The sequence below is a fragment of the Saimiri boliviensis genome, chromosome 14, assembly GCF_048565385.1.
Source record: "Saimiri boliviensis isolate mSaiBol1 chromosome 14, mSaiBol1.pri, whole genome shotgun sequence".
In the NCBI taxonomy this organism is placed as follows: Eukaryota; Metazoa; Chordata; class Mammalia; order Primates; family Cebidae; genus Saimiri; species Saimiri boliviensis.
Window position 1 is genome coordinate 50119069 of NC_133462.1, and position 25199 is coordinate 50144267.

Genomic DNA, 25199 nt, shown 5'->3' on the forward strand with positions numbered 1-25199 from the left:
TTTCCATTTTGTAAAAAAAAAAAATCTGCCTAAAGCGGTTGAGAGGAGAAAAATCTATATTTTATTATCTCTTTAAGTGTTAAAAGCAACAGAGGCATGCTTAAAAAATAGACTTCGGTTGTTATGTAATACACTACAAAAAATATTACTTTACTACATAAATAACTATTAGATAGCTCATCTTTCCATGTCTTTAAACTTAGTCAAACTGTTGTTCTATCTCCACAGTGCAATCTTGTCTGGGAAATACCTTACCATATTAGGCAATCAGGCACCAGAGAGAGAGTTAAACAAAACAGACTCAGGATTTTACCTAAAAGGAGAATGGCAAAAATACTGCCTGGTGGTGGAGAGTGGACAGAAAGTTGCTGGACACCCTCCAGCAGATAAAGGGGCTTCACAAGATTAAGTAAGAAGATTAAAAAATTCTGCTCGAGAGAAAGAATCCAGCAAATAGCCAGAAGCAATGTTGTAAAAATTTGGCGAAAAAAGCCTGCTATTTACTCAAAGAAAGAAGGTAGAAAAGAATAGTAAAGATCTCTGAAACTAGGATTGTTGGAAGCACTAGCAAAGCAGCATAAATGAGATGGGTTATTTAGGGATAAAAATTAAAGCCTGCTTACTTGACAGAGAAGCTGCACGGACTTGACAGGTGCTCAACAAGTTTCAAACACAATCTGAAACATTTAGTCCTTGTTCCTTTCCTTTCTACTCAATTCTTTTCTCCTACTTCAGCAATCTCCTTTAAAACTTATTCCTCAAAATTCTTCAGTTACGTGTCAGAACACATGTTAGAGTAATAGAGGACTTGGGGCTGCTTCTCTGACTCTTCAAATAATCCATTCTTTAAGGATAAACTAATAAATAAGTTCAAAATCATATGATTCTAAGGCCAATAAAAGTACTCTGAAAGCCTTCCTCTCATCCAGATGTAGGAACTTAGAGATTTGGAAAATAATTTACATGGATCGTAATCATCTCTATTTAAATGTATTAGCTCATTTTCATTTCACAACTCTAAGAGGTAGACTATTATTATCCAGACTTTACAGATGAGGAAACTGAGGCATAGAAAGATTAAACTATCCAAAGTAATTAAATGGTGAAGCTGGGGTTAAACACTGGGAGTCTAGCTCCTGGGTCTATACTCTTAACTATTATGCTATATTACTTGTCATAACAGTATGTGGTATGATGTAAGAGATATAACAGGTATAAAGATACAAATTTTGAAGACAGTGCAACAGCTGTGCAACTAGAACTACAACTATGTGATACCGGCAAGGTACTTAATTTCCTGGGCCTCAGCTGTTAACTTTAAAGTGAAAGTGTTAACTAGGGAGCCTTTAAAAGTATTTTTTAGCTTTAAATTTCATCTGTAACAATCATTCTAACCACCAGAGAGCTATTAATAAATCAAATTTTAATATACAGTAACATCTTCTAGGTGTTAGGTGTTTTATTTCTAATAAAAGTTTTTTCCAAGAGTCTTCTTTTTGTGGGGGACAAGGTCTCACTCTGTTGCCCAGGCTGGAGTGCAGTGGTGTGATGTTGGCTCACTGCAACCTCCACCTCCTGGGTTCCAGTAATTCTCATGCCTCAGCCTCCTGAGTAGCTGGGATTACAAGTGGGTGCCACCACACTCAGCTAATTTTTGTACTTTTAGAAGAGACGAGGTTTCACTATGTTGGCCAGACTGGTCTTGGAACTCCTAACCTCAAGTGATACGTCCATCTTGACCTCCCAAAGTGCTGGGATTATAAGCGTGAGTCACCGCGCATAGCCCCAAGAGTCTTAATTGAAATTGAAGTGACAGTTGTTAAAAGATGTAATAAAACTGAGAAAAATTTGACAAAGGGGACTAAGAGGTAAGTTAACAGATCAGCTGTAGACATGGTAATCAACAGAATCCCTCTGATGTAGTAAGAAGAATCTTCTGACATCGCTGGACTTCAAAGGCCTCTAGACAAGGTTGCAAAAAGGAAGCAATTTCTATTTCAAAAGATGCCAGAAGATGCTCTGGAATGTCCAACTGTCCTACACCATTGCATGGCGCATTTATAAATAGACTCAGCAGATTTCATGGGAAATAGCCCTATACAGTATGAATTTTTTTAAAAAGGTAAAATAAGAACAATAATAAACCTGCCTATTGTTCCATGTGTTTTGTTTGATTTTGTTTTGAGAAAAGGGGGAAACTGCACCCATATTGTCAGGGTCAAGTGCTAGGATTGCCCAGTTTCCTTTGCTGATTCTTCCCTTCTCCTCACTTTGAATTTCAGAGTGCTCCAGGGCTCTGTCTTTGGGCTTCTTCTCTGTCTACATTCATTCTCTTGGTCACATTCAATCTCATCTATAGGTTTACTGATATCCAAGATTTAGTTCCAGCCTGGCCCTTAAACCTGAATTCCAGATTTCTACAACTAACTATCCTCTTGACATTTCCATGTGGAAATATGTCAATCAGATCTATTAGATTAATAATTCTAAAACCATACCAAATGCCTACTTTTCCCCCACCAAATCTACTCTTCCTGTAGTATTCTCCATCTCAGTTAATAAAATTCCATGTTTTCAGTTGCCTTAGCTAAAAAGTCTTAGTATCAACCTTTACCTTCTGTTTTATCCAAGAAAACAGCAAATCGCATTGGTTCTAACTTCAAAATATATTCTGAATACGACAACTTCTCAGCATCTTTACTGCCTGCTATTATCCTGGTACAAACCACCATCAGTTTTCCCCTGGATTGTTGTATTATAATGGCCTCCTAACTGATGTCCTTGCTTCCACTAATGTCCTCTCAGAGTACTTTCTCCAAAACAATAGGCAGTGACTCTTTAAAATAAGTATAATAGGCCAGGCGTGGTGGCTCAAGCCTGTAATCCCAGCACTTTGGGAGGCCGAGGTGGGTGGATCACAAGGTCAAGAGATCAACACCATCCTGGTCAATATGGTGAAACCCCGTCTCTACTAAAAAAAAATACAAAACATTAGCTGGGCATGGTGGCGCGTGCCTGTTATCCCAGCTACTCAGGAGGTTGAGGCAGGAGAACTGCCTGAACCCAGGAGGCGGAGGTTGCAGTGAGCCGAGATCGCGCCATTGCACTCCAGCCTGGGTAACAAGAGCGAAACTCCGTCTCACAAAAAAAAAAAAAAAATATATATATATATATATATATATATATATATATATATAATCATGTCACTCTTCTGCTCAAAACTACAAAAGCCAAAGTTCTTATAATAACTTACCTTATAATAACTTATCAGTTTATGTCATTTGGCCTTTTTGCACATTCCACTTAAGCCACACTGATTTATTTTAACCTGTCTACAAGCATGCCAGACACCTGTCTTAGGGTATTTGCAAATGCTGTTCCCTCTGCCCATAACACTCTACCCCCATTGTCCACATGGTTTCCCACCTTGCTTCTTTTAAGTCTACGCTTAAATCACATTTTCTCAGTAAAGCTTATCCTGACCTCCCTACTTTTAATGTCAACTTCCTTCCATGTTGGCACTTCTAATTTCTCCTTAGCCTACTCTATGTGGTTTTTCCATAGCATATATCACCTTTTAACATAATATTTACTTTACTCTTTTTTTTTTTTTTTTTTTTTTTTTTGAGATGGAGTCTCGCTCTGTTGCCCAGGGTGGAATGCAGTGGCACAATCTTGGCTCACTGTAACCTCCGTCTCCCGGGTAACTGGGATTACAGGCGTGCACCACCACGCCCAACTAATTTTTGCATTTTTGTTAGTAGAGATGGGGTTTCACCATCTTGGTCAGGCTGATCTGGTACTCCTGACCTCATGATCCACCTGCCTTGGCTCTCAAAGTGCCGGGATTACAGGGGTGAGCCACTGTGCCTGGCCCTATTTACTTTACATATTTATTTATCGTCTGTCTCCCCAACTAGAATGTAAATTCCATAAAAGCAGGGCTTTGTGTTCATTGTTGCATCCGAGAATCTAGACAAGTACTTGATCATAATAGGCACTTAGGAGCACTTACTGAATAAATAAATGAGAAGATGCTTATAAAAGCAAAGGCAGGCCGGGTGCAGTGGCTCACACCTGTAATCCCAGCACTTTGGGAGGTTGAGGTGGGCGGAAAGAACACCAGGTCAGGAGATGGAGACCATCCTGGCCAACATGGTGAAACCCTGTCTCCACTAAAAATACAAAAATTAGCTGGGCATGGTGGCATGTGCCTGTAGTCCCAGCTGCTCAGGAGGCTGAAGCAGGAGAAGAATCGCTTGAACCCAGCAGGTGGAGGCTGCAGTGGGCTGAGACCATGCCACTGCACTCCAGCCTGGGTGACAGAGCGAAAATGTCTTAAAAAAAAAAAAAAAAATCGGCCGGGCGCGGTGGCTCAAGCCTGTAATCCCAGCACTTTGGGAGGCCGAGGCGGGTGGCTCACAAGGTCAAGAGATCGAGACCATCCTGGTCAACATGGTGAAACCCAGTCTCTACTAAAAATACAAAAAAGTAGCTGGGCATGGTGGCACATGCCTGTAATCCCAGCTACTCAGGAGGCTGAGGCAGGAGAATTGCCTGAACCCAGGAGGCGGAGGTTGCGGTGAGCCGAGATCGCGCCATTGCACTCCAGCCTGGGTAACAAGAGCAAAACTCCGTCTCAAAAAGAAAAAAAAAAAAAAATTGAAGGCAGGATAAAATGAAAAATGTATTTAGTGGCTTTGGTACATTTCTAGGGCATTTATTTTCTGTAAAAGTTCAAAACTCAGCTCTGCTAGCAAATTCTAATTGTGTTCTTTCATTTAGTTTGAAAACCTTGCATTTAATTGCTTACCTCTTTTAGAACACTTTTACCAGCAGATCTCTCCACCAGCATACCCCCAGTTATCTAAGGTAGAAAGCTTGATATCTATGATTTAGTAATTTTTAAATAGTATCTCCTTTACTGATAAGTTTTGAGGGATGACTAGTAATCCAGACCTACTGACTGCATTCTGGATGGGGACAGCTACATTGCTAACTTTGAGGGTAAGGTTTCAGTGATTTTGTTCAGATTGAGTACCACCTGATTTATCTAAAAGTGACAGAGATTCTAGGAGAAAATAAAATTATGAAAAGTCTTACTTCCTGACATACATAACTACCCACCTATATCAAGGACAGCAGAAGAATGCTGATGCTCTACCCACTCAATCTTGATACTCTGAGTAGGTTTTTAAGTTGTCTTTCAAGAAGACATTCCTTCACTCAAGGAGGTGAGATGCTACTAGCAAGTCAATTCAAATATGTAACCTGCTGAGTAAAAAAACCAAATGGATTAATAGAGAATAGAAAAGGATGTAAACCCTAATTTCAGGTTTGCTTCACTACAGTCAAACAAAGAGGTTCCCTGAAAAAAGGTACAGGTTGCTCACCTAGCAGAGATGTCATATTCCCAAATTCTTAATTTCTCTGGGCCTCAGTTTTCTTAAATGTAAAATGAGGTTCCTAACCCCAAATATCTCTAGATTATCCTCCAATCCTATGATAGCAGAAGCTGAGAGGTAAATACCTTTACTGCATCGAACTGAGTCCTTCAACAATTCCTTTAAAACAAAAGCAGTTTGTCTTCTGCTCAGCTTTTTTAGGGCACCATTCTGCCTGTTCACCAACATCTTTTCTGTTGAACACTTGTGCCCTCTAGTGATAAATTCAATTATATAACAGGATTGGCTTGGAAAACAGCTCCAGAGAAAACAGGGAAAATAGTAAGAAAGCAATAGATAAAACTCAATGTAAAGAAAATGGAATGCAGGCCAAAGACGCAGGTAAAAAAAGATGGAAACAATCCAAATGGTCATTACCTTCTGTGATGTACCTATGCTTGTTCGCTCCAGGGCAAACATTCTGTGTGATTACTACTATAGTAAAGAAAACAGCAAACACACTCCTGAACATAAAAGCATTTTCAGATAGAATTAGAATAATCCTAGTCCTCAAATTAAAATGCAGATTAAGTTTCTTTTTCATTTAGAAAGACAAAAGATCTATTAAGATTCTCAGAGACTATCTGTCCTATACCTAATGTGGATAAATAAAAAAGAATTATTTTTAAACACAACTTTCAAGGAGGTGCTAAGATGTCAATTTTATATATTCACTGTTAGTTTCACTGGTTCATGGATTTACCAATGGGGATGGGTTTGGAATAAAACTATGTACTATGTTGGGCTTAAGCAGGGTCCCCAGCCTTCTAAGCATGCTCCTTGCTGTCCTTAGCAGAGCAATGCATGACTAGTCTATCACTCTCTCTTTAAAAATTTTAAGTTGACACATTATAGTAGTACATATTTATGTGGTACAAAGTGATATTTCAATACATATATGCAATATGTAATGATCAAATCAAGGTAATCAGCATATCTATCACCAAAAATAATTTATGTTGAGAACATTCAAAATCCTCTCTTCCAGCTATATGAAAATATACAATAAATCATCATTAACTATATTCACCCTTCAGTGCTACAGAACACTAGAACTTATCCCTCCTACCTGTAATCTTATATCTGTTAACCAAACTCTCACTATCCCCCTTTTCCAGACTCCAGTAACCACAATTCTATTGTCTACTTCTATGAGCTCAACTTTTTAAGATCCTACATACGAGTGAGAACATGTGGTATTTATTTTTCTGTGACTGACTTATTTCACCTAACATAATGGCTTCCAGGAGCATTAATATTGCTGTAAATGACATAATTTCATTCTTTTTAATGCTAAATAGTATTCCACCATGTACATATTACCACATTTATCTATTCATCTGTTAATGGACACTTAGGTTGATTCCATATCCTGGATATTGTGAATAGTGCTGCAATAAACATAGGGGTGCAGATATTTCTTTGAGAGAGAGAAAGAGAGAGAGAGAGAGAGAGCGCGCGCGCACGAGAGAGAGAGAGCACTGAATCCTAACCACTAGACCACCAGGGAGCAGTTTTCCTTTCTTCTGGATAAATACCCAGTAGTGGAACTGCTGAATCATATGGTAGTTCTATTTTTAGTTTTTGAGGAGCCTCCATACTGTTTGCCACAATGGCTACACTTATTTATATTCCCACCAACAGTGTATTAAGAGTGTCTTTTTCTTTACATCCTCATCAGCTTTTGTTTTTTTTTTTTTTTTGTCTTTTTGATAATAGCTATTCTAACAGATGAAATGAGCTATTTCAGTGTGGTTTTGATTTTCATTTCCCTGATCAAATATTCTCTTGATAGCAAACATTATGGTCATTCCTGGCCATAAATCTTATCTGTATATAAATGTTGGTTACATTTTTCTTGATATATAAAAAAGGAAATGAACTTCAATGATGTCAACAGAAATTTAGTTTAAACAATAGAAAGGTCTTCTAAACCACACAGTTTTTACTGTTATATAAGTGAGGTATCAATCTTCTTTTGAAATCTTTAAGAAGAGGGGGGAAAACCCATAGATATTTTGAATCATTTAGCTCTAACTCTGACTGGAAGCATGAGATAAAATAAGCATTGAAGTTTCCTTTCTACCATTAAAATTAAATATTATTGGCTGGGCACTGTGGTTCATGCCTATAATCCCAACATTTTGGGAGGCTCAGGCAAGAGGATTGTTTGAGCCCAGTAGTTCGAAACCAGCCTGGACAACATGGCGAAACCCCATCCCTAGAAAAACTCCAAAAATTAGCTGGGCATGGTGGCTTGTGCCTGTAGACCCAGCTACTTGGGATGATGAGATAGAAGGATCACTTGAGCTTAGGAGGTTGACGCCACAGTGAACAATGACTGCACCACTGCACTCCAGGCTGGGCAACAGAGCAAGACCCTGTCTCAAAAAAAAAAAAAGTTAAATATTATTGCTGGACGATTTCTATCTTTTCCATTCAATTCCCTGTCCTGAGAGGCAAGCCCTCTTCTGATTTCTATCACCATGAATTAGTATTGCTTATTCTTGAGCGTTAATGATGAAATGTTTTAAGGTGATAGAAAAGTTCTATATCTTGATTTGGGTAGTAGTTATACTGGTACATACTCAGCAAACAGTATATTTAAAATCTATGCATTAATTGTAAATTATATTTCAGTTAAACAAGATATTAGAGTCTTGGGAAGAGATAATTTAAAAAATAATAGATACTATCACCCTTAAAAAGTGGGCTAGGGAAGAGAAGGAAGCCAACAAGACCTCAATAGCAGATACAGTTTTATTGAACTAAAAACCAAGAAAGGAAAGAACTGCCCTGGCTTCTCAACTACTTCCATGCTGATTAGCTAACAGTACCATTTCAATAGAATGCCCCCTGCTTTGACTGGCTCATTTGTTGTTGCAGAGCTGAGTCAACTTTACTGCCTGATGGATGAAAATGGAAATGGGGTAGAAAGATGGTCATTAAGATACTACTAGATTGTCTTGAAGTAGAAGTGCAGCAATTTACATTGGTCCATGACCAGGCATGTTGCTCTGTAGGCCCATATGGATAATGGCATCATGCCTGCTAGCATTAGGAAAGAGTGCTCAAGGGAGAAAAACAGTTAAGAATTTCACTGAAATAAATGAAACAAGAAAATATAAGACTTTTACAAAAAGGATGCCTTATCCTATGCTGATTCATCATCAGCCTTTCTTTCTGCACCATTGGTGAGGCTGGAGATTGGCACCTGGAATATACTTCTTATAGCAACCCCAGCTTACCTGCATAAATTCAAAGTTACCAGTCCAGAGATAATGAGCTGTTTACTCTTTTTGATTCACATTGTTGTTTTCTTGATACATGGTAAAAACTAATAAGATACCTTAGGCAATTGGACGAGTATTTTTTTGTCTGACAATGTCTTTCACATGAAACTGCAACAGTCTCTGCTTTTCCTCATAATTTTAAGTCAACAGTCCTAAATTAAAATTCTCTAGGAATTACTACATCAAGATCATCTTAATTTTCCTTACTTGGTACCCTCTAGCCTAGGATTTTCTAGTGCCAAGAAGTTTAGAAGAGTAGAGAACAGAATTTTCATTGGCAAAATTGTCATTCTTATGACAACAAATCCTTCCTTTCTGCAATTCCCTGGATTTAAATGTCCTATGTAATTCTGTACGGATAATGTTCCATTTCAGTGCTCTATAATCTATAACTCAGATCCTCTGAGTTATATTTCCTGAGTTATATATTCTCTGAGTAATAATTCCCCAAAGGAACATTCCTATATTCACTCTTATCTTCAAAAGCCTTTCCAAGCCCCTTGAAGAAACTAAGAGTTGCTGTTATTTATACACATACACACATGCACACACTCTTGCTCCAAGAAACGTATATACTATTTCCACACCACACAGCTTGTCTTTATTAAGTAGCCCCAGCTTCAACCAAGAGCAGCCAATTCTCACCTATGTCACCATTAGTCATTACAGACACTGCTTTTTGGAAGCCTGCTATTGTCTGTTTTGGATCTAGACTAAAATATAGGCAAGTCAATGACATTATAATATTTATATCTTCTCTACTAAAAGTTAGTTGTTAATTTTCACTACAGGTTATTAAATATACTCTGAGAACATACTTATAATAACTTGTAGGATACAAAAAGGTCACCTTTTTACATAATTTTAATAGAAAAGCACATGATTTCAATTAATTTAGTTAAAACCAAATTCCTTCCTTCTTGGAAAACAGTACCAAAAAGAACACCACCACTAATCGTGTCTGAGTGGTTTATAGGAGCCTGGAGTATCTTCAGAAAAGCTGAACTTAGGCCTTTCACTGCAGGGAAGAGTTGGATGTCAGGCCTTAAAGGGTCAGAGTTATATAAGATGCCAGATGTTTAATCTTATTTCAAAGTCAAATATAAATGACTCTGGGACCGTCTAATGTTTTACATTCTCCACATTTATGTTCTTCTCTATTAGTGTAGATCAAAAAGGAACTGGTATCACTCTTCACTTTTAATTCAAATATTTCAAAGTACTTCACATAATACAATAACATACTCACAAGAGAGAAAATGACGGATCCTATAACAATGTGAAAGATTGGCAGCAGTCATAGAAAAATGTAGGAAACTGGTTCAAGGACATGGGCATTGTTACACCACACGATAAAACAGTACCACAGACTAACACCTGCCGCACCTTTTAGAGGAATGTCTATCTCCAATCTCCCTCTCAGCTAAAATCTTCTTAAAGTCTTGCCCTTTCTTCTATTAAAATTACTTACAAGAGCAAGACTGTGCTCTCAAGAGACATGCCTCACTAGGTTGTCACTTACCCATGCTGCTTTGACCTCTTCGGAGACATCAGTTTCATCCTCCTGTAAAAGAAAACAGAAGAAAATCAAGAGGCTCATCGTCACAGACATCCTTGAAAGCAACAAGGTCAGATTCCATCAATTATGCATCCTGGCATTTCAAACATGGGCAATGAGAATTGACTGCCAAGTGATGCTCTGTTACTGCTACTTTTCACAGCCATCACAGACAGGCAACTTAGAAATTTCTGTCACCTGTAGTCTAAAAAGTTAAATTGACTACAGCTGGAAAAGGGATATCTTTAAGACAGATAGACTTAATTATTATCTTTGTCAAAACTTATCAGTTTAATCTGTCTTATAACAATGAAGTACTTTTTTCTAAAAAATAATTTCTTTTTTTCTTTTTCTTTCTTTTTTTTTAAGATGGGGTTTCACCATGATGGCCAGGCTGGTTTTGAACTCCTGACCTCAGGTGATCCACCCACCTCAGCCTCCCAAAGTGCTAGGATTACAAGCATGAGCCACCGCGCCTAGCCTCTAAAAAATAATCTCTAATAGATGACTATTACTGTCTAATTTCTTGCCTCACTGAGTAAGTATGTCCAATTTTCAAATGAGTTACTGGTAAGCAGGGTGCTCTTTTCCAAGTTATTGGTCACTTGTTCTTTAAAATGCCAATAACAAGGTTGAATGAGAAGGGTACAGAACAAGATATAGAAGAGGATGAATTAAACTACTGAATGTTAATGGTGTCCAGCTTGGAAATAATATTTTACAAAATTTAAAAAATAAAATACTGGGCCGGGCGCGGTGGCTCAAGCCTGTAATCCCAGCACTTTGGGAGGCCGAGGCGGGTGGATCACAAGGTCGAGAGATCGAGACCAACCTGGTCAACATGGTGAAACCCCGTCTCTACTAAAAATACAAAAAATTAGCTGGGCATGGTGGCGCATGCCTATAATCCCAGCTACTCGGGAGGCTGAGGCAGGAGAATTGCCTGAACCCGGGAGGCGGAGGTTGCGGTGAGCCGAGATCGTGCCATTGCACTCCAGCCTGGGTAACAAGAGCGAAACTCCGTCTCAAAAAAAAAAAAAAAAAAAAAAAATACTGAATGTGTATTTGTAGTTAGTAAGCATTGGCATATCTGTCTTTATTTTAAAGCCAGAGTTAATCTATTTTATGTTATTTGTTCCTTTTTTTCTCCAAAAGAGTAAATCTAAGTGAACTTGTATTACTGAGAGATTTTAAGTTCCTTGAAATTCTTGTAGCACTCCTACAATATTTAGTTAGAATCTCTGCTCATATGTGGCACTAAGATATTGTTGACTTCACTACATGACATTCAGGGAATATTAGGAAGGACTACTAAAACTTGACAAGCTTATTCACTTGTTAAATTGGTTTATATGGCTGTTGTATATTTCCAGTTTTTAAATTATTTGCCAATTTACTGAGTGCCCACCATGTGCTTACATGTGCTTATCACTGTATTAGATATCAGGAATCTAGCAGGAACATACAAATGAGTCCCATACTAGTTAGATCTCTCTTCTCTTTTCCTCAGTAATACTTCCTGAGAATCTGCAGAATTCATGGCACCATGCAGGACTCTTTATTTTAAACTCAAATGAAAGGATGGTGGCCAAGAGTAATATGATATGCCTCAGCACAGACCAATCCACTTACATCCTTTGTCCAGAAATTGATGCCTGTGCCTCTTCGCCGTTCCTTGGGCCGCCTCCTCTCTCGGATGGACAGCCTCTTAGAGGACTGCTCATCCAAATCTGCTTCTTCATTCTCTGGCCAGAGATAAAATAAAGTATGGACTTTAAGAATCTGGGGGATGTGCACTGTGGAGGGGCCTGTGTCTTTTGAAGCTCCACATACCATTTTTGTCCATTTCCTTTGCAGTTGTAGTGTTTGTGGTAGTCTTTGAACTCTCAGAATCAGGGTCTGAGAATCTATTTGTCCGTAGCAGGTGGGAACTGGAACTGGTGTAGAGTGAGGGTCTTGATGTAGAAGGAGATGTTGGCGTGGTGGGTTTGTCTGGCTGAGTTGGACACCTCAGGCGACGACAGATAGGCTGGAAATAATCCACACACAAGATATTAGAAGTCAAGTCCAAAATGTTTTTGTGGGTAGAGATGGCCAGGGAGAGACCTATGTTGATTCCAGCTAAACAACTGTAAGCTTGCTTGACTCAGAGCACACTGAAGTTTATACACTGAACTAAACTACATCATTGATGCAGTTAATTAGAAATCAAGTGGCAACAGAAGGCCTAAGGTAAAGACCATCCAAGAGCGCGGTAATACCAGGGAACACCTCAGGGTGGTTGCAGAGCAAGGAATGCTGCTCTGGTCTCACAAATGCCTTCTCAACATGGAAACTGTATAAGAGCCTCATAAAGAGGGCTTATGCAAAGATCTCTGAGAAGGGAGGCGACCTGCGCTCACAAGATCCGGGAGGGTCTTTGCAGATGGGAGCTGGCAAGGAGGAGAAAAGCCTTGCAGCGCAGAGATCATGGAACACCTCAGGATTTTAATTGCTCTATGTCCTCAATGCTCAGTAGATAAAAGCCCCTTGTTGCACTGGGTGTGGTCAGACTGGGTAGTTCCTCATCTGCTATACTGCTGATGCAGCCGCACCCTGATGACAATCTGTGATAAACTCAGAGTACTAGTTTAGCATGTCTTAGAAGGATTTCAAATGCTGTTAAATGCTCAGAGCACTAGTTCAGCATGTCTTAGAAGGATCTCAAGTGCTCTCCACCCAGCTCTTACCTACTCCTTTACCCTCCCCTTCCACGCCCATAAGATCAATGAGATTATACACATAATAAAACTGTTTGGAGCCCAGAGCTCGCGGCCAATGCGTTTTCCACTCTTGCGTTGGTCCCCTGGACCCATGCTGTAAATTCTACTCTTGTGTCTCTGTCTTTATTTCCTTTTCTCAATCCCTCATCACTGCCGCGACTAAGGGCACCCACGTACGGGGTTGGGCTGGTTCTCAACAGTTTTTTTTTTCATATTGAGAGGCTTATGAGTAGATGATGATCAATATTGAGTACCTGGTAATAGGCACTCAATAAATGAACTAGACAGCAAAACCCAGCTGCTGGACTCCTACTCTGAGAATCCCGTCATGTTGAGAGCAGTCCAAGTAAATTATTCATAAATTGACCAAAGGGTACTAGATAGCGTTAACCATGTAAATAAAAATTCCTTTGATCTTGGAATGAAAATAAGAATGATGGCCTTTTTTAAGATAGAGTGCTGAAAGGCAAGGTTTATGTAGGGTAATAAAAAGCTCAGGAGCATGAAGCAGCAAAATGTAGGAATTGTCTGAGAACGGAAAACAAATGTGAGTATCCTACCAAGTTCTGAACACTCTACCAGCTTGCCATAACTAGGCTTTCTAAAGTTTCCATGTTCATTTTGTAGTGTTTTTGTTTTTGTTTCTTTCCTGAGAGTTAGGACAGATAGAGCCTAACAATAAGCCTTAACTTGGTTTATGGAAGACTCAGAGAGAGATAAATTCTTACTATAAATTTATGGCATAGCGATTGTACAAATTTTTGTGATTTATAAAGACAGATACAATAAAATGTAGTAAACTTGGAGTCCGACAGATCTTTGTTCAAATTCTAGCTTCAGCACTTACTAGCTGTGTGACCTTGAATAAGATACTTAGCTTTTCTGAGCCATAACATCCTCATCTATAAAACAGAGATAACACCTTCTTCAGAGAGGATTATGAGGATTAAATAAGAAAATGTGCATTAGGTGCTGAGAAGAATACCTGGTAATAGGTGCTCAATAAATAGTAGCATATAAAATAAACAAAATACAAAATAGAACTTCAGTTTATGGAATCTAGCCATTCAGAGTCAAAGCAAGAAGGAGATTCCTTTCTTCTATAACCACAGTGACCATAACATTTATCAGCTCAAACTTTTGAGAGTGCAAAGGAGTGGTAATGATAATTACACAAAGACAACAGTTATACTTGGAACCACCTTAAGTAAACCAGGAGTTATGTTCACCCTAAATATAAACTTAAATCTTTGATTACCAACTCCACTAGAGCAATGAAACATAAATCAAAATGTCCCTCCCAATAGTGACATCCACGAGTGCTTTGTAAGCCCTTAGGTTTGCAAGAGTTTGAAAAACAATACACTAGTGGTTAAGAGAGCAAGTCAGACTGCCTATGTTCAAACTCTGGCTTAACCCCTTCTTAGCTGTGTGAAATGTTGGGCTTAAATGTCCTTAACCTCTGTGATTCAGTTTCCTCACATATAAAATAGAAATAGTAATGTTTACCTCAGAGGGTTGTTATGAGAATTAAATGAATTAATACATATGAAGAACTTAAAATAGTGCCTGGCATAAAGTAAGCATGTATTGAGTAAAGTAAACATTCAATACAGGCTTATATTTTTATCTGCATTTTGTTATACTATGACTTCTCTTTTTAGAATAGGACATTTACTCAAAAGCATCAGTGAACTCTCAGAAGAAAAAAATGATCATTTAAGGACTGACATCCTCTAAATTTTTGTCACACAGGTTTGCCAACTAAAGACAGGCATATGGAGTGAGTTTCCACTGCAAGGCAGAACATAGCCTTTGAGCTATCAGTGAAGAAGATACTTCCCAGACTAATTACCCTGCTTTTATCACAGTACGTGCCAGCAAAAATGAGCTCACCTCTTCATCCAGACTCCTGCCCCAGGGCTGCTGGCCCTCCCCAGCTTCCGTTGCTGGGACTGCTGAGGGCTCATGCTTCTCAGGGCTCCCCTCAAGCCCCCCTTCAGTGTCTGTGGGCTTCTCACAAGGCTGCTCCTGAGCTTTCCTCTCTGCCCTCGACCGGCTGAAAGTCCTTTCTGCTTCTTGAAGATCTGTTAGGGTGACACCCTGGGAAAATACCACAAGATCAGGGCTGTTTCATACCAACCATGGACTAACTCTTGATGATTGAGCAGGAGTATTCCCAAAAAGATCAAATAGTTATCAGATCCCAAAATGAAGCCCCCAAAATGGATAACGAGGCCATTTCAAGCAATGTATGCTTAAAATAAGCACCTCAGTGTACAAAGAACCCAGGCCTGAGTCTAGGTACATTTGAATGTAATACTTTGGTTTTTCTGGTTTGATCTCCAGAAAATAGGTCAACATTGATGTCTGCCTGTTATAGATGTACTTTTTCCATACCAAATAGTTCTCAGTATCTTTACTTGAAAGGTCCCTACCCTCCCAAGATCAACTGGTTACCAACAGAGATTCTCTAAACAGCAGATACTGGGGAAAAAAAATTTACTTAAAAAAAGAAAAACCTGGTTCAACAAGATGAAAATTCAGAGCTAGACTAGAATAACAACAACAAAACCTCTTAAAACTCTTACACTAGCTTTTTTTTTTTTTTAATACACCCATTTCCTGACAAGACTAGCTTTTCTCTAACATCAATTCCCAAGTAACTCTAGGAATCATATAGGGATATTCCAACAATTAATGTTCCCCCCACCAGGGTCATAGGAGCAGCAAGAGAGAAGAAAGGCAAATGAAGACACAACTACAGAAGGGAGAAAAGGAGTTTAGAAAGAGTGTTAGCTGATTCCAACTCAAGTAGTTATATGCATGAGTCCTCAGAAGAAGAAAGCTCTAAAGCTAGAAGGTAGTTGATCAGGTACTGTACCACAATCTGCTTCCCCTCCCACCCCCTGCTTTTTTACTATTCATTCATTCACTCAATCATTCTGTTAATAAAGAATTAAGTGCCGGGCGCAGTGGCTCACACCTGTAATCCCAGGACTTTGGGAGGCCGAGGCGGGTGGATCATAAGGTCAAGCGATCGAGACCATCCTGGTCAATATGATGAAATCCCGTCTCTATTAAAAATACAAAAAATTAGCTGGGCATGGTGGCGCGTGCCTGTAATCCCAGCTACTCAGGAGGCTGAGGCAGGAGAATTGCCTGAACCCAGGAGACGGAGGTTGCGGTGAGCTGAGATCACGCCATTGCACTCCAGCCTGGGTAACAAGAGTGAAACTCCTTCTCAAAAAAAAAAAAAAAAAAAAAAAAAAAAAGAATTAAGTAACTTTAGGCACTAGAACTATAAAGACAAATCAAATGATTACTGTCAAGAACCTTTTAGTGTACCAGAAAAGGCATAAGAAAACAGGCAAGTATAATGAGAGAACATAAGTATTAAAACAGAAAAACAGGAGTATGTAAGAGGAAAACCTAACGCTGAGTTTTAAAGAGTGAAAAGAATGTGTGTAGGGGGAGGGAGAAAAGGAATTATAGGTAGAAGCATATACAAAGATAGAGAAACAAGAGAGGCCATGGATGACTTAGGAATCTGTAGGTAACTTAGCAAAGATGAAGCCCGCAACAAAGGGAAAGTTGGAGGAAAGAGGGAGAATGAGGATAGCTGATTTTAGGAAAGCAGGCAGAGGCTAGGCCATGACACATTTTGTAAGCTATGCTAAGAAGCTTAGATTTTACTTTCTTTGGGAGTCAGTGGTCCCCTTGAGAATCTCATGATGACTACTGAGAAGCTAATAAAATCTCCTAAAAAATTATGTACACATTTCAAGGAGTTCAAAGATCTATTCAAGTTTTGTCACTCCCTCTCTACTGAATCTTTTTCTCTAAAACGTTTCTATGTTTCTGTCTCTCCCACCTTCAATTCTATGCCCCTCTCCAGCAACTTTCCTATCTTTTCCCATTCCTTCATAAACAAACTTGAAATCATTCCAGAGCAATTTCTCTTTCCCTATGATTTCTCACTCATTTATTTATTCAATAAGTATATATTGATTTATTTATAGTATGCTGGTACAAAAAATGAGCAAAAGTATAGTCAGTCTTCCTTTTCACACCCATTAGGAAGGTTATTATCAAAAAAACAGACTGGGCATGGTGGCTCACACCTGTTAATTCCAGCACTTTGGGAGGCCAAGATGGGCAGATCACTTGAGGTCAGGAGTTCGAGACCAGCCTGGCCAACATGGTAAAACTCCGTCTCTACCAAAAATACAAAAATAATTAACCAGGTGTGGTAATGGGCACCTATAATCCCAGCTACTTGGCAGGCTGAGGCAGGAGAATCGCTTGAACCCTGGAGGCAGAGGTTGCAGTGAGCCAAGATCATGCCATTGTGCCCTGGAACTCCATCTCATAAAAACAAACAAACAAACAAACAAACAAACAAACATTGGTGAGGATGAGGAGAAATTAGAACCCTTGTGCACTGCTGATGGGAAATAAAATATTACAGCCGCTATGGAAAACAGTGTGGCAGTTCCTCAGAAAATTAAAAATTGAATTACCATATGATCCAGCAAATTCCATTCCTCAGTATATACCCAAAACAATTGAAAGCAGGGTTTCAGGGAGATATCTGTATAGCCATTCTCATAGCAGCATAAAATATCCAAAAGGGAAGCAACCCAATGTCCATTGACAGTTCCTTTAAAAGGAAGGAACTCTGACACATGCTGCAATATGGATGAACCTTCATAACTATGCCAAGTAAAATACGACACAAAAGAACAAATACTGTATGATTCTACTTATTTGAGGTTCCTCGCATAGTCAAGTTCATAGAAAGTGGAAGGGGAGATGCCAGAGGGAAATGAGGAGTAATTATTTAATAGATACAGAGTTTCAGTTTGGGAACAGGAAGAAAGCTCTAGAGATGAATGGTGGTGATAATTATACAACAGTATGAATGTACTTTGTGCCATTAAACGGTAAACTTAAAAATGGTAAAACTGGTAAGTTTTATGTTAAGTATTTTTCACCACAATAAAACAAAACTAAAAACAGTCAGTCTTGATCCTCATGGGGGTTACATTCTAATGGAGGAAACAGACAAATAATCATCAAGTAAAAATAAAGGAAGAATACATGACCTACTTTGGGAGAGTCAAGGAAGACAACAAGGGTGTTTTTGCTGCCATATATGATGTTTCATTTCCAGTGATCGGATTTCCTACTTGATCTCTGTAGTGAGTTCGAGATCATCCTGGCCAACACAGTGAAACCCCATCTCTATTAAAAATACAAAAATTAGCTGGGCACTGTGGCAGGCTCCTGTAATCCCAGATACTCGGGAGGTTGAGGCAGGAGAATCGCTTCAACCCAGGAGGTGGAGGTTGTGGTGAGCCGAGATTGCACCGTTGCAATTCAGCCTGGGCAACAAGAGCAAAACTCCGTCTCAAAAAACAAAACAAAACAAACAAAAACAACTATGGAACTTCTCCTTTCCACTGGAAATGGACTTTTTACTCACTTCCAGGCTGCTACTATTTTCTGATTTTCTTTTCACCTCTCTTGCTGCTTCTTTTCATTCTGTTTCATGGGCTAATCTTTCTCTGCTTCTTTAAATAACAAATTCATAGACTTCTCTCCATTCTCATTACCATTACAACTTGATTTCATACCCTTGTAATCTGGGGACTACAATACAGCTTCCCAGCAAGTCTTCTTGCTTCTAGGCTTGGCAAACACACCTCTACCTACCATTCCCATCAGTTCTCTGCATGGTGATTTTTCTAACACACACACACACACACACACACACACACACACACACACACACAATGTAGACTATATCATATTCCCTTAAACTGCTTCAATGACTCCCTCAGGGATTTCTTTTTTAACATCTTTATTAAAATACAATTCATATACCATAAAACTCACCAACTGAAAGTATACAATTCCTTGGTTTTTAGTTTATTCACAGAGTTATAAAATTATCATATCTAATTTCATAAAATTTTCATCACCCCAAAAAGAGACCACACACTCATTATTAGTCCCTCCCCATTCAGCCTTCACCCCAACCCTGGCACTCATCTAATTTGTCTGTTTGAATTTGCCTATTTGGGACATTTCATATAAATGAAATCATAATATATGGAGTGTTTTATGTCTGGCTTCTTTCACATAGCATAATGTTTTCTCAAGGTTCATCCATGTTGTAGCATGGAGCAGTACTTCATTCTTTTTATTGCCAAGTAATATTCCATTAGCTATTATGAATGCTGTTATAAACACCTACACACAAATTTTTATATGGACATATGTTTTCATTTCTCTTGAGTAGAACTGCTGAGTCAAATGGTAACTCTTTAAAATTTTGAGGAATTGCTAAACTCTTTTTCCTTAAAGATTCTTAAAACGTAGTGGGATATAGGGATGTATAGGGATTCTTAAGGTCTTTGAGCACAAGTGGAATAATTAATCTTGTGAAGGAAAAGAGAAATCTGTTCTAAGCCCGGAGGAATATTGGTGAGAATGGGTAGATGTAGCTGTAAATTCATTTGATTCTAAGTAGTTTAAGATTCAACACAGTGAAAACTTTTAAGACTGTGGCTGGAATAGGGCAGTCATTTTCATGTGTGTGTTTTGTTTTGTTTTTTCAAGACGGAGTCTCACTCTGTTGTCCAGGAGGGCAGTGGTGCAATCTTGGCTCACTGCAACCTCCACCTCACAGGTTCAAGCAATTCTCCCACCTCATCCTCCCAAGTGCCTGAGATTACAGGCACTTGCCACCATGCCTGGCTAATTTTCATATTTTTACTAGAGACACGGGGTTTCACCATGTTGACCAGGCTGGTCCTGACCTCAAGTCATGAGTCCTCCTGGTCTCAACTCCTTGGCCTCCCAAATTGCTGGAATGACAGGCATGAGTCACCACACCAAGCCGTGTGTGTGTGTGTGTGTGTGTGTGTGTGTGTGTGTGTGTGTGTGTCTGTGTGTGTGTGTGTGTGTGTGTGTAAATCAGCAGTTGAAAATGGATATTTTAGTTTTGACTGTACCTCCAACAGAAGGGTAGATAGACAAAATGACATTTTAAAAAGCCACACTCACTTGAGTAGACCTTCGTGTCTGCCGAGCTTGTCTGGAGCGTGCTTTCCGTAAAGACTCTGCTTCTTCATCCCGTACAGGAGTCAGATAGGACCTGCAGAGAAAGAAAAGTAATAGCCAAAAAAAACAAAAACAAAAACAAAAACAAACAAAAAAAACTTTGATCTTTGCTGCATATACTTGAGGAATGACAAAATGCTTCCACATACTCCTGCTTCCACATACTAAAGAGATTTCTACACTCTAGGAATGAACTAGGCAAAGTCAAAATGACAGAAATGCTGTCAACCATCAGTAAACATTAGAGAATCCAAGTCATTACAGTAGTTCCCCCTTAACTGTGGTTTTGCTTTCTGTGATTTTAGTAGCCCATGGTAAACTGTGGTCTGAAAATACTAAATGAAAACTCTCACCAATACACAATTCATAAATTTTCAATTGTGCACTGTTCTGAATAGTGTGGTCAAATTTCGTGCTGTTCTATTCTGTCCCTCCTGAGATGCAAATCATGCACTGTTGTGGTTATCACAGTGCTTATGTTCAAGTAATCTTTATTCTACTTAATAATGGCCCCAAAGTGCAAGAATAGTGATGCTGGCATTTTGTGGTATCTATTTTATTATTAGTTATTAATATTATTGTTAATCTCTTATTGTGCCTAATTCATAAATTAAACTTTAGCATAGATATGTATTTGTAGGAAAAAACATAGTATTTACACAGGGTTTTGTACTATCTGTAGGTTCAGGCATCCACTGGAAGTCTTGAAATATATTGCGAGGTGGTTCATGCCTGTAATTATAGCACTTTGGGAGGCCAAGGCAGGCAGATCACCTGAGGTCAGCAGTCCAAGACCAGGCTGACCAACATGGCGAAACATCACCTCTACTAAAAATACAAAAATTAGCCAGGCATGGTGGCAGGCACCTGTAATCCCAGCTACTCAGGAGGCTGAGACTGGAAAGTCACTTGAACCCTGGAGGCAGAGGTTGCAGTGAGCTGAGATCATGCCACTGCCCCCCAGTCTGGGTGACAAGAATGAAACTCCATCTCAAAAAGAAAAAATGTATCTCCCATGGATAATGGAGGTCTATTGTGTTTATAAATGTTCACACAGAATCATGTAATCTGTAAAATGAGAATTTTATTTATTCTTTCCAATTTTCACTGTTTTATTTCTTTTTTCTTTTCTTTTTTTTTTTTTTTTTGAGATGGAGTTTTCCTCGTTACCCAGGCTGGTGTGCAATGGCGCGATCTCGGCTCACCGCAACTTCCGCCTCCTGGGCTCAGGCAATCCTCCTGCCTCAGCCTCCTGAGTAGCTGGGATTACAGGCACGTGCCACCATGCCCAGCTAATTTTTTGTATTTTTAGTAGAGATGGGGTTTCACCATGTTGACCAGGATGGTCTCGATCTCTTGACCTCATGATCCACCCACCTCGGCCTCCCAAAGTTCTGGGATTACAGGCTTGAGCCACCACGCCCGGCCTTATTTATTTTCTTGCCTTAATGCTCTGGCTAGAATCTCCAGGACACACTGAAAAGCGGTGATAATAGTAAGTTTTTATTGTCTGTAACCCTGCCATTAAAGAGAATGCTTTCAGTATTTTATCATTAAGTGTAATGTTTGTTGTTAAGATTTATGCAGATACCACTCATCAAATTAAAGCAGGTTTCCTATAGAAAACAGGCTACAAGGGTTTCTGGTTGTTGTTTTTAATCATTAGTATGTGTTGAACTTTATCACATGCTATTCTTCCCTGTATATTGAGATGACCACTTTTCTCCTTTTTTCTAATTAGTAAGGTGAATTACATTAAATAATTTTTGAATGATAAAACAACATTGAATTCTTGGGAAAAACTCAATTTGGTCAAGATGTACCATCTTTTTATATAGTTTTTAAACATATTCACTATTATTTAGTTTAGAATTTCTACCATGTTCATGAAATAAATTGGCTTATAATTTTCCCTTCTTGTAATATGCTGGTCGCCTTTGTGAATTCGGGTTATATGAATTGCAAATATTCTCTACCCGTCTATTTCTGTAAGAATTTGTGTAAGATTTGGGTTATTTCCTCCTTAAATAATTGGAAGAGTTCACCAATCAAGTCATCTGGGTTTATGGTGCTCCTGGTGGGAAGGTTTTATTTTTTATTTTTGTTTTTCATTTTTGAGACAGAGTCTTACTTTGTTGCCCAGGCTGGAGTACAGTGGCACAGTCATAGCTCACTATAGCCTTGATCTCTTGGACTCAGGCAATGTTCCCACCTCAGCCTTGCAAGTAGCTGGGACTACAGGTGCAAACCATCACACCTAATTTTTTTTATTTTTAGTAGAGATAAGGTCTTGCTATATTGCCTGGGCTGATCTTGAACTCCTGAGCTCAAGCAATCCTCCCACCTTGACTTCCCACAGTGCTGGTATTATAGGTGTGAGCCACTGTACCCAGGCCTTAAGGGAAAATTTTAAATAAAGGGTTCGGGGCCGGGCGCGGTGGCTCAAGCCTGTAATCCCAGCACTTTGGGAGGCCGAGGCGGGTGGATCACAAGGTCAAGAGATCGAGACCATCTTGGTCAACATGGTGAAACCCCGTCTCTACTAAAAATACAAAAAAAAATAGCTGGGCATGGTGGTGCGTGCCTATAATCCCAGCTACTCAGGAGGCTGAGGCAGGAGAATTGCCTGAACCCAGGAGGCGGAGGTTGCGGTGAGCCGAGATCGCGCCATTGCACTCCAGCCTGGGTAACAAGAGCGAAACTCCGTCTCAAAAAAAAATAAAATAAAATAAAAAATAAAGGGTTCAATTTCTTTTTCCTTTTTTTTTTTTCTTTTTTTTGAGACAGAGTTTCGCTCTTGTTACCCAGGCTGGAGTGTAATGGCGCGATGTCGGCTCACCGCAACCTCCGCCTCCTGGGTTCAGGCAATTCTCCTGCCTCAGCTTCCTGAGTAGCTGGGACTACAGGCACGCGCCACCATGCCCAGCTCATTTTTGTATTTTTAGTAGAGATGGGGTTTCACCATGTTGACGAGGATGGTCTCGATCTCTTGACCTCATGATCCACCCACCGCAGCCTCCCAAAGTGCTGGGATTATAGGCGTGAGCCACCACGCCTGGCCAGAGTTCAATTTCTTTAATAGAATTAGGCTTATTCCAATTTTGTTTTGGTAATTGTTTAAGGAATTTTTCATTTTGTCTATGTTATAACATTTAGTGGCATAAGTTGTGAAAAATATTCTTAGAATATATTAAATTGTTATTTTAATATCTAGAGCAGTGATTCTCAAACTGTTTTGGTCTCAGGATCCTTTAATATTTTTTAAAATTATTGAGAACCCCAGTGAACTTTTGTTTATATGGGGATTAATATTTATCTTAATAAAAATAAAATTAAAAATTTTTTAAATGTATTAATCCCTTTAAAAATAATAGCAGCCATGAGCAGTGGCTCATGCCTATAATCCCAGCACTCTGAGAGGCCCAGGTGGGCAGATGGCTTGAGCCCAGGAATTTGAGACCAACCTGGGCAACATGGCAAAACCATGTCTCTACAAAAGATACAAAAATTAGCCAGGCACAGTGGCACATTCCTATAGTCCCACCTACTATAGTGAGACTGAGATGGGAGGACGGCTTGAGCCTGAGTGGCAGAGGTTATAGTGAGCTGAGATTGCACCACTGCACTTAAGCCTGGGCGACAGAGCCAGACCCTGTCTCAATAATAATAATAATAATAATAATAATAATAATAAAGCCCTATATAAGATGGAGTGATGTCAGCAGGATGGCCAAATTGAGTTATCTAAAGCCCATCTTCTCCACTAAAAGGGCCCAAAACAATGAATAAACAACTATATTTCAACTAAAATGACCAAAGTACTCTGGAGAGCACCAGGGGAGCAGCAAAATCCCTGTGGAGGACAAAAGCCCAGGGTGGCATCATAGAGAGGGGAGCAAGGCATTCTGCTTCTGCCACACTGTCTCCCCAGCCAGGATCAGCCTGGAGCCAGGGAAGCCTTCTTAAGAAGAAAGAGTAAGCTGGAGATCACCAGTATCCCTACTGCTACCACAAATGCCAGAAATTCTTGCTACAGGAGAGTCCCCCAGTCCTCACTGAATCCAGTTTGAAGAGTAGTCAGGAGTTCATGCAGTTAAAAGCTCCTAGAAGGGGCCGGGCGCGGTGGCTCAAGCCTGTAATCCCAGCACTTTGGGAGGCCGAGGCAGGTAGATCACGAGGTCGAGAGATCGAGACCATCCTGGTCAACATAGTGAAACCCCGTCTCTACTAAAAACACAAAAAAGTAGCTGGGCATGGTGGTGCGTGCATGTAATCCCAGCTACTCAGGAGGTTGAGGCAGAAGAATTGCTTGAACCCAGGAGGCGGAGGTTGCAGTTAGCCGAGATCGCGCCATTGCACTCCAGCCTGGGTAACAAGAGCGAAACTCCGTCTCAAAAAAATAAAAATAAAAATAAAAAAAATAAAAGCTCCTAGAGTAGGAGCCCACCTTGAACATCCCCTCCCCCAACCCTCACAACCTAAGCTGCTGCTACTCAGTGCCATCCTAAAACTGGACCTATTACTAGAGTGTACCCTTCTCTGTGGTCCAGTAGCCATCGACTTTCTCTATTCCTATAGCCCTGCCATCATTCCACATCATGCCATGATGCCACAGGGGCCTGAAGCGTAGGCCAGATGGAACAACTGAGATCTCTACGTTTGAACCCACGTGGCACACTATCCTCCCAACCCCAGGAACAGCCAAACCTGCACAGGGGGAAACTGCCTAACTGCTGGCCAGTCCCTTCAAAGGTACACATCTTCACTGCACAGCCAGATGGCCAGCTGAACCCATGCACACCCACACCCAGCCCAACAACCAACCTACAGAGGTTCCACCTCTCAGACCACTGCAGAACCACCCAACCCTGCTGTGGCCACACACCACTGTGCCCAACAGTCAGTTTAGCAACAGCCCTGCCCCCAAAACAGATCACTACAGGGTTGTGTGGTCCTGCTGTACCCATGCTTGGCCTAATAATTGGTCAAGCAAGGCCGGGCGTGGTGGCTC

General features: G+C 39.8%; 1 protein-coding gene across 10 annotated transcripts in view; it reads right to left on the bottom strand.

Moving 5' to 3' along the window:
- Positions 1-25199, bottom strand: part of PPP1R12B (protein phosphatase 1 regulatory subunit 12B) — a 256766-nt gene that overhangs the window by 83997 nt on the left and 147570 nt on the right. For all 10 annotated transcript variants that reach the window (XM_074385025.1, XM_074385023.1, XM_010348875.2 and 7 more), the window contains 5 exons: positions 20132-20222; positions 14954-15160; positions 12129-12324; positions 11928-12040; positions 10260-10301 (listed from right to left, as the gene is read on the bottom strand). In XM_074385025.1, coding sequence (XP_074241126.1) covers positions 10260-10301; positions 11928-12040; positions 12129-12324; positions 14954-15160; positions 20132-20222 — 649 coding nt within the window. The remainder of the gene's footprint in view (positions 1-10259; positions 10302-11927; positions 12041-12128; positions 12325-14953; positions 15161-20131; positions 20223-25199) is intronic.